Raw genomic sequence first — 10491 nt, 5'->3', positions numbered from 1 at the left:
GATCCACCTTTTAATTGCAAATTCTCAATCTCTTCTAAAAAACAGAAAAACGCTCACTCTTTCAAGGGCAGAGAGAATAAGAGTTCTAGGTTTGTTTTAGTCAAATCTATCAATCCGAAAGCAGAAGCAATCTGATCCAGAACTAATCTGCCAAGTCATCATCGTTATCCCACGGTAATCTCATCTAAAACAACTCTTCTTTACACACTGCCGTTGACTCCATCGTTTTCTCAACTCCCACCTCCACCCATGGCTCTGGAAGCGCGGCTCCGCCTCCCGCTCGCCAGGCCAACTCCGGCCACCGCGTTCCTCTCAGGATCCAACCCCAAGCAGACCCACCTATCCTTCTCCATCAAGACCACCTCAACCTCTCTCTCCGCCGCCAATGCGCCGCCGCCCATCGTCGTCGTGGGCTCCGCCAACGCCGACATCTACGTGGAGGTCGACCGCCTCCCGCTCGTCGGCGAGACGGTCGCCGCGCGCGCCGGACACAGCCTCGCGGGCGGGAAGGGCGCTAATCAGGCCGCCTGCGGGGGCCGGCTCGCGCTGGGGCCCACCTACCTCGTGGCGCGCGTGGGGAACGACGCCAACGGGCGCCTGCTCGAGGGCGCCCTCGCGGACGCCGGCGGCGTCCGCCTCGACCGCGTCGCTCGAGCACCCGACGCGCCCTCCGGCCACGCTGTTGTCATGCTCATGCCGGACGGGCAGAACTCCATCATCATCGTTGGCGGCGCCAACATGGAGGGCTGGGCCTCGGAGGTCGACCCGGAGGACCTGGACCTGATCCGGCAGGCCGGCGTTCTACTTCTGCAACGGGAGATACCCGATTGGGTCAACATTCAGGTCGCTCAGGTGGGTGCTCTATGCCCTCCCTCCTTAGAGCATCTCCACCGGTAGCCCCCCCAAATAGGCGCCGGCAGGGGCGCCGGCAAATCCGTTTGGGGGCCACCGGCACAAGATCCTTTATTTGGGGACGCTGCTCCCACACCGGCGCCCCCAAACCGGTGGCCCCGATACATTTAGTAAATCAAATTGAAATGTTGAAAACGATATTCATACGAAATTCGAACGAAATTTGTACAAATTTAACGCGAATTGAAACTAAAAACTAAAAATAAACATCTAGCGGCGCGGGGAGTCGAAGGCGCTGAAGTCTAGTTCGTCGCCGCTGGACGTCCTGAAGGACCAGCTGTCGGCGTCGTCGGCCTCCTCCTCGTCGGCCTTCTCCTCCTTTGGCGCCGGCAGCTCCGAAGGTCCGGCGACGCGCCGTGGTCCCTGGCGGGCCACACCGCTGCCCGCCGCGGGTCGATCGCGATATGTAGTCTTCGTCGACGGAGCGGACGACAATGTACTGCAGGGCGGGAAACTCCTTGTCGCCGTCGCCACGGAGGGCCGCCTACGCATCGGCATCATGTCGCCGTTGGAGACGTGCCAGCCGTGCGGCAACTTGTACTGTACTGGCACGGGGATGCGGTGCCAGTACAGCACGTCGGCCTCGTCAAACGGCAGCTGCGTCGAGCGGAGCATGCCGCCGCTGCTGCCGCTGCCGCCGGCCTGGTCGTTGTGCGCCATCGCGTCGGCGTGGTGCGTGTGGGTGGTGGTTCGCGAGGAGGTTGAGGATGGCGGCGGCTAGGATTGGACGGCGGGGAAAAGAGAGAAGCGCGCGCCGGTGGGGTTTTATGGGAGGCGGCGGACGCGTGGGTAAGGTAGGTGGACGCCGCGTGTCCAGTCGCCGCTCTCGCCGTTTTGGTTTCCGTACGGGAGTCCATTAACGCCGATGACCAACCTCCCCGCGTCGTTTCCGATGCGAACCGCCGCGTCCCCTCGCTGACAATGCGCCCCCACCTGCGAAAAACGTCGTTCCGCGAGGCACCGGCGCACCCGCTTCGCGCCCTTGGCGAAGGTGCCGGCACGGGGTTGCCGGCGATTCTATTGGGCTCGAAAATTGGCCGGCGCCGTTTGGGGCGCGCCGGTGCGAGCCCATTTTCGCTCCCGGCCCCCAAATAGCTATCGGGGCCGCTATCAGGGCAGCCGGTGGAGGTGCTCTTATATACCCACTTTTGAGGTGTTGTCAGTTACATTAGAATGTTTGATTACGAGGGTTCGTACTTAGAACTTATTCTCTGACATTGAACATATGATTTAATTGTAGTTCTAGTTTTTGTGCATTTGAGCGATTTCTTTCCCTTAGTATTTGGTTGGTTGCTACTCCTTTAGGCCTCCTGGAATTTTTGCTGATGTATTCTGGTTGCCAGTGTTACTGGACAGTGTTATGAGAGAAAATATGGTCGTTTGTTAACTTACTTTTTTGTTGTTTTGAGAACTTACTGTATGTTGTGCTTATTGCCTTTAGTAGCTTGTGTTACTGTGAAGGAACAATTAATGTGTACGATATTCTTAGTTTTTTTTTTTGGAATTAGCCCTGTTGATTTAGTTTGGTCTGTGAATGTTTTGATATGTTCTCTTTTCTGGTTTGCGATTTTGATCTGGTGATCACAGTAATACACAAAACCTTCAACTGGATCAAAGGAATAACAATAGGTTTGTGATACCTGCAAATGTTCCTGTGTCCTGGGATCTTGTGGCAATCCATAGCGCGTGACATCTCAATCCTGTGTATGTTCCTATGTGTTCTGATTCCTGTGATCCAAAGAGGCCTTCTAACATTATTAGTTAGTTCACTTTAAAAAAATGAGTAGCTAACGGATGCCAGCAGTGGAAGCAACAACATGAAATAATTTCAGACACATGACCGCTTAATGAAATTCAGAAATTACGCAGTTGATAGGAGCACAATGGTGCTGGTGAAATTTGTGTCAACTCCATCAACCATGCTTTCAAGTGGAACTAGTCTACTGCCTGTCTCCTAGAACGGGGGGGGGGGGGGGGGGGGGGGAGAAAATGTTGGTAGTGCCATTAACGGTTAAGGAAACAGTAAAAGCATTGCAGAATTGGTGGCAACCATACAGTAAACGTGGCTATGGTATAACTGTTCAGAGATTATGTCATAATGTGAGGTAAAAGTTTCATTCTTACAATAAACTAATACCACTACTGGGAAACCACAGGATTATCTTCATTCTGTTATTGTTGGGTAATACTTGCTAAGACTTTTCAGTCCCACACTTGGTAAGCAATCCTCGTAAATGGCCACTAGAATAGTTCAACTTCGAGCACTTGCCATGGGTAGTAGCACATGTTTTACTAACACTGTGGCTGTGTGGCATTGGCATCACTTGTTTTGTTTGTGAACTTCATTATTTGGATAATTGAACCAATCATGTCTACAAAACTACTCCCTCCGTTCCATGAAACATGTCTTAACTTTGTCAAATTTGGATGTATCTATACACTAAATAGTAACTAGATACATCTGAATTCAGACAAAGTTAAGACAACTATCATGGGACAGAAGGGAGTATTTCATATTAATTTCCACTATTGCAATGCCATTAACTATACCCAACAACCGCAAAATGAAGATATTTCAAGGTTAAGGAAACAGTAAAAGCATTGCAGAATTTGTGGTAAGTTGGTAACCATACAGTAAACATGGCTATGGTCTAACTGTTAAGGGATTATATCATATTATGAGGTAAAAGTTTCATTCTTACACTAAACTAACCACACTAATGGGAAATCACGAGATTATCTTCTTTCTGTTATCGTTGGGCATACTTGCTAAGATTTTTTAAGCCCCGCACTTGCTCAGTGATCCTCGTAAATCGCCACTAGAGTAGTTCAACTTTGGGGCACTTGCCATGGGTAGTAGCACATGTTTTACTAACACTGTGGCATTGTCATCACGTGTTTTGTTTGGGAATTTCATTATTTGGATAATTGGACCAATCATGTCTACGAAACTATTTCATATTAATTTCCGTCATTGCAATGGCATCCACGTAGTTCCACATCTGTTAATGTGTTGGGTGGTACAAGATGGCACCAAATACCAACCATCTCTACACAGGCTGTGTGTGGTGCGGCTTTGTAGCGGCTCATTGCACAAGACATGTACCCAGGGGCATTTCTGGGTAAAATGTTGCTAAGGTCGTCATCCCTTTAGTAGATAAAGTGAAGACCAGAGCTCAAAAAGAAGTGCTATAGATGTGTGCCCGTCCCTCGATGGACTAAGGTTTGGGTGATATTGGGCCATGGGGTGTTCTACACCAAATCTCGTTGTAAAAAATAAGGTGCTCGTTTTCCAATGCTCACCTTTTTTTTTTGTATTTTAAGTGAATCTGTGTTGTGAACTTGTGTTTGCTGAAATTACTACTGAACTTGAGCACTGTATATCTTCAAAACATTTGGTGGGAATAAACCTTGGGTTGATGCTCATGATATGACATGATTCTGGAGCAAAATCGTCTCATGCATGTTTGTTTGAAATGACCTGCCTATAAGTTAGGATAGATCAGGGACTTGGCTTAGGTGAGCTCGTTGGGTCTGACCCAGATACAATTAAATCTGAGAATGGTTTTTGTTTAACTAGGTGTCTTGGCTCGTTTTTTATTTCGGTGCTTGCTTAGTTGGGTTGTTAATGGGTTGATTCTAACCACAGTCTGGTTTAGTTTGGTTTTGTGTACGAAAAAGTTTGGGTATGGTCGGGTATGGGATCGAACAGTTCCAGTCGTAAACAGGTCCGACCTATGGTTTACACCTGGTGGGTGAGATTGGTTTGCCGCTGGCCTCTTGTGTCTGCCAGCCTCGCCTCTGCGACTGCAGCTGCTGGTGCTCATGGCTCGCTGGCCCAGCCTCTGCGATATTAGCAGCAGCGGCTATGTCTTCCTCATCTACGAGGATGTGCCAGTGGAAGGCTGAGACTCCATGGCTGCCCCATCAGCAAGGGCATCGGCATGGCGGAGTGGCCGACGGCGAGGGCGCAAGCCTCTCCATGGATGCGCGGCAGGACGAGCACAGCAGGTGCTCGGTGCACTGCCAATCAAGATTCAGCAGATGCTTTCATGACATGGCGATTCGAGAAGCATGATCCGAAATTTACAAGGATGGATTAATTGATCTGCCAAGGAGGAAGGGAACTTATGGGCAACTGATTGATCTCACTTTGAAAATGGGAGGATTGAGGGGGAGGTGGCAAGCATGGCAGTACAACAGCTGAGCCGGCAAGTCCACCATCTTGCGCCAACGAGAACCAGCGGCTCCTCCGTCGTGTGGCGACTACCACCGGCACCGATGCAATAGCTCATTTCTCATCTGCTTCCTCTTGCTTGTTAAACACGCCCGTGGGCACACACAGGAGTGGAACTGGAGACTCAGTTGGCGGCAGCGGGCAGTGGCAGGCCAGCAGCACAAGTTCATTGATCCTGATTTGTGCAGTACTAGTAACTGACAGGCCGACCATGTTAGTGATAGTCTTTTGCTTAGAAAATACATAGTAACGCCATGCATATTGGCAGTGGACCAGAAATATCAGGCTTTCCGCAAGGTCCCCTAGCTTAGTAGTTAAGTGTATGTGACTAGCTTCTGTCATTGGAGCTTTGTCTTTGCTCTGCTCGACACCTGCAGCCCAGCGGTGTATAGGTTACAAACCATTTGAGCGAACGGTTCTCAACAAATTTCAGCAAATGGTTTCAACCCACAGATTGGCCACCATTTTAGTTCAGTTTGGATGGAAATATCAAATAGGTTTGGTTAGTTGGGCTGACGGATATACCAAACGGGTTTAGTTGAGGTTGGGTTGCCAAGTTCATTCATGTTCTGTTGAGGTATGATGTAGTTTTGAAACCATTCTCAGGTTTAGTTACAATCAGTGTCTGTCACCACGGGCCACATCGGGCAGATACTTCTGATCTGGATGATGAACATATAGATCTCTCCAGCTACTTTGTTATTCATGGTGGAGGACCTCCAATTCCTCCTTAACAGCTGCAGTCCTGTTACTTAGACACCTGATGGTTCAGCAAGGGCAATCGCATTGTCATCCACAACTTCATTGTTCCTTTTGTCAGTTTATTATCGGACATCATCCATCCCACCAGGTACTTGAAAAAACACAATCGTTCATCCAAGCAAAATGACCATCACCGTATGTCTATATTGACCTTTTTTACAGCTGAATATGTCAGACTTAATTATATTCGGAGTTGTCAACCCCCACCCTAACCCTCTGCTTGCGTACGTGCGCGCGTATACGTGTCTGAAGGAACTGCAACATCAGCTTGGACAAAACGATACTTTCAGCACATCTTTATTAATTGGTTAGAATTTGAGTGCGATGCTGGTATTAGTGCTTACTGAGCTTCCCATGGCCTGGAGGTGCCAAAGGCCTATTTTTGTTTGACCCACTGCTTTTTTTCTTCTGGCCGACAACAAGAGCTAAATGCCATCATGGGCCTAGTTTGTGGTCAGCCCAGGCCTCTGACGTAGCAAGGTTTTGAAGTGGAATCTGAGAAAAGTGGAAGCTTAACTCTTTGTGAACCTATATTTCGACACGTCTCTTTTAACCAACATAAGCATAAGGTGTTTTATAGTATTTGCTTTGGCCCTAAATCATTCAGCAGCTCAGTGGTTGTTCTAAATAAAAGGTTGTTGGCAAGTGGAAGGAGCATCCAAATATCCAATCTGTTTCACTTACCTGCATAGAGGCAACATAGCTAACACTTTCTGCTGTAAGAAGAACCAATATCTTATCAATAAGGTCAAGACAAGAAATCTGGTCATGGAGAGGGGAGCTAACAGTTGCGTGAGGATTGCATAATTTGGAGAAACCCAATTACGTGTGCCTGTTTTCATGGGATATGTGCAGTCTTTGATTTTAAATATGTATGTATTCCCCTATAGGAAGGTAGTTTCTTATTGCGTTCAGTAGAACCTTTACGCCCTGCTTAAGTGTTGTCCATGTTATGCAACTGGATATGTAGCTTAAAGGTATTGTCCCGTATCCGCTAAAGGAGTAGGTGGCCTATGCTATTGCAATGCAAAAGAAACTAGAGTCAATGTACCATGACTTGACATATAAATGAAATAGTCAGTCGTTTGTATGAGTTGCTTCCATTTGGGTTTGAACTCTAAATGGAACGGTCTCTGTCCATTTCAGCGAGTCCTGGGCGAAAAGCCTCCAGAAAAAGAGATAGAGTTACAGAAGCAATGATAGTGGATAAAATTATCAACAACATACGGTGGTTGTACTAGTAGCTAGAGACGCCTCTTATCTCGTCTTCTACCGATTCTACCAGGCCATTGAATACCCTTTTCTTTTTCTCTTGTTGCTGAATTGACTACTGCAGTTCCTGTGCTGCCTGAGGTGTCATACTGTAGTATGCTGCTCGTCTTACCTCAGCCTGCCAGGCAGAAGAGGTGAAGGAGAGAACGGAGGAAGAAGAAAATATTTTTCTTTGTTTAGAAAAAAGAGAGGCCCTAACCTATTTCCCAAATACTGCAAAAACCCTACAGTTAGGAAGAAGAAAAGAATTTTCTCTGTTCAGAAAAAAGAGAGGCCCTAACCTCTTTCTCAAATACTGCAAAAAACCTACAGTTTTGATGATACTTCGGTTTATGAAACAGCACTATTTGCTGATGCCAAACCACCGAAGTATTTAAAACTGCAGTATTTTTAGGAACCATGGTATTTCCCAGATACTTAAAAAAAAAACTGAGCAGCCAAACACTCTTAGTATCTGAGTCTCGATATCTCGAGCATGCTTCCATGCCGGTATATGTGGAATTTAAAATTGCATTAAACACGTCATGATGCGGTTTTGCCAAATATTAGTGCTTCGTGTTGACATCCTTCTATAATTGAATTTTAAGGTACTGCTGGAGTAAGTCTGGATTTGGGTTTTCTTCTGTCGTGTATTCATACAATTATATAAAGTATTTTATTGGAAATGCAAGAACCACCTTGTGGCTTTACCTTTCATTGCAGGAGTTCGTTTGTAACATTTGCGTACTTTTATTCTCAGGCTGCAAAAGGCGCAGGTGTGCCTGTTATCTTGGATGCAGGTGGAATGGATGCTCCTGTCCCTGGAGAATTACTGGGGCTGGTGGATATTTTTAGTCCAAATGAAACAGAGCTAGCACGTTTGACTGGAATGCCCACCGAAACTTTTGAACAGATCAGCCAGGCAGCAGGAGCATGCCATAAAATGGTGAGATGTCTAAACTGGACTTATTTATGTAGTTCGTTTCTGCATTTCTTCTATATTCAGCTATACCTTCTAACAGCACTTTTTTTTTTGTTTCTTTTGGTTAGCCAAATGACCGTGGATCTTAATATATTTATTTAAGAAACTCAATTAATGATGTTGGGTTATGGCGGTCATCTGATAATAGCCAACTATACGAAATGTGTTGCTTTCCCTTCTTTCCCCCTTAGTGTAGGTCTGTGTAAATGTGTTCCCCTAAACCTATTTGGACATCCACCTCTTACTCTTGTTATATACTCCCTCCGTCCATAAATAGATGCCAAAGATTTATCCAAATTCGGATGTATCTATACACTAAATCATGGCTAGATACATTCAAATTTAGACAAACTTTTGGCATCTATTTATGGACAGAGGTAGTACAAGTTTCCAAGGGTGTCGACTGTACCTATGGATGAAAAAAAAAATGCTAGATGAACTGTAAACATATATGGAGTGTACCTACAAGTGATTTTGTCTGATTTGCATAAACTCTATGAACTCTGGATCTTTAGTTCTTACCTGCAGATCGGCTGCTAGTTACACAAATCATTATATTCAGCGAGCTCAAATGCTCTCACTTGTTGCTTTAATTTACAATGTTTGAACAGTATATGGCCCCCTCATATTCCACTTTAAGCTGCCAGTAGAGGATTTGATTTCAACCAATTAATTGTTTTCATTGTTCTTATTTACTTTTATTGTGGTTTGTTCAGAATTTGTTCAAATTATATTTGGTGTTGACTTCATATATTCTGTCGATGAAATGCATTATTATTTAAAAAGATGGTGGTCTTCTTCAGAAGTATTGAACGCCTTAAACATAAGATAGTAAGACATTGATGTTATTTCCCATATGCAGGGTGTCAAAGAAGTTTTGGTCAAACTTGGGTCACAAGGATCTGCTCTGTTTGTCGAGGGAGAGGAACCAATTAGGCAGGCGATAATACCTGCCACAGAAGTAGTTGATACCACTGGTGCCGGTGACACCTTCACCTCAGCTTTTGCTGTAGCTCTGGTGGAGGGGAAGCCTAAGCAAGAGTGCATGAGATTTGCTGGTACTAAAATCATCCTCAGAGTCAAATTTAGATTTATTGACATGTTGATCTGAGGCTATATTTTCTTGCATTTTCAGCTGCTGCCGCCTCACTGTGTGTTCGAGTAAAGGGAGCCATACCTAGTATGCCTGACAGAGAATCCGTGATGAGCCTTCTAGAATCTGCGCAAGCTGAATAAATGAAGAAAATATCATCTGCTTCAGCTTAGCCATATTCATCAACAATAATGTGAGCTGCTAAGCTTCAGTCTTCTTATCGGTTCATTTCGTTTCTGACGTTCATTTGTAGGTCTTGTGCCAAGTTGCGGACTTGTGGTACAGGAAATAATAGAAAGTAGGGGTTTCCTTGTGCAGTTCGTCATAGAAACAGAAACACTGATTCAGGAGTTCTTGTTCTGCCGTTTTTATAGGCCTTTCCTGTTATGCCATAGCTTTACTATTGTTACGCATTGCATGTATCCCTCCGGACCTAAATATTTGCTGTTCTTAGATCTCATTAAATTTCACAGAACCTCAACACCCTGAATGTACCAATTCGGTGGGCCCCTGTCAATTTCAGTATCCTTTTGCTGGGAAACATGGCTCATGCTGAAGGGTTAGTCAGATGTCATTGTCTAGCTCAAATCTGACCAGCATCCACCCTCTTTCGCAGGATCTCCGGGGCATGCGGAATTCGACGGATCCAACGAGCCTCTCCTAAACCCCGGTGTGCTGCCCCCAGTAATGTGCACTAGCAGCCTCAAAATGGAAACGCTATTTTTCCGTCTTCCCCCCACGGCCAAATAAAAAGATGATGGCATGTAGGTGTGGACGCATCCTGAATAAAATGGCGAATGGTTTAGCTTCAAAGAGATACTAGAATGCAGTGCTACTAGAATGGGCAGCTTCACACTGGCCTTGCTGTAGCCGTCGAGACGGTGACTCGGCATGAGTCAATTCGTAATCTTAAGCCGAGGCCGATGTTAACCGCTCGCTCGATGCCGTTCGCTTCAAAAGGTTGAACGAGCAGTTTCACTTTCACATTGGCCTTGCTGGAGCCGTCAGACGGTGACTCTGGCGCGAGTCAAATTGACAACCTTAACAACTTCTTAAGCCTGTCAGGCCGATCGATGCTAACCGCAGGCTGGCTGCTGCAGCAGCCGCTGTCGAGATCGACCCATCTTTATCGACCCAGTCGTGTCCTGCTGCGGATGGTGTTCTCGCGGGCTGATCGGGGGTTCTCTCCCTGTCATGTTTAAAAGTCTCACCGCTGCACTGTCGCTACCGGAGAAGCAAACGCACGGCTCGACC

General features: G+C 46.4%; 1 protein-coding gene across 1 annotated transcript; it reads left to right on the top strand.

Annotated features, from left to right (window-relative positions):
- The first annotated feature begins 217 nt into the window (after window positions 1-217).
- Window positions 218-10050, top strand: LOC127343228 (ribokinase). The gene is made up of 5 exons (XM_051369349.2): window positions 218-852; window positions 7923-8108; window positions 9007-9202; window positions 9280-9430; window positions 9854-10050. The coding sequence occupies exons 1-4, from the start codon at window positions 250-252 to the stop codon at window positions 9378-9380; spliced, it is 1086 nt and encodes a 361-aa protein (XP_051225309.1). The 5' UTR covers window positions 218-249; the 3' UTR covers window positions 9381-9430; window positions 9854-10050.
- The last annotated feature ends 441 nt before the right edge of the window (window positions 10051-10491 follow it).

Source organism: Lolium perenne, chromosome 3 (assembly GCF_019359855.2).
Source record: "Lolium perenne isolate Kyuss_39 chromosome 3, Kyuss_2.0, whole genome shotgun sequence".
Lineage (NCBI taxonomy): Eukaryota > Viridiplantae > Streptophyta > Magnoliopsida > Poales > Poaceae > Lolium > Lolium perenne.
Note: the sequence above shows the minus strand (reverse complement) of the source record. Positions and strands in the feature narration are given on the sequence as shown.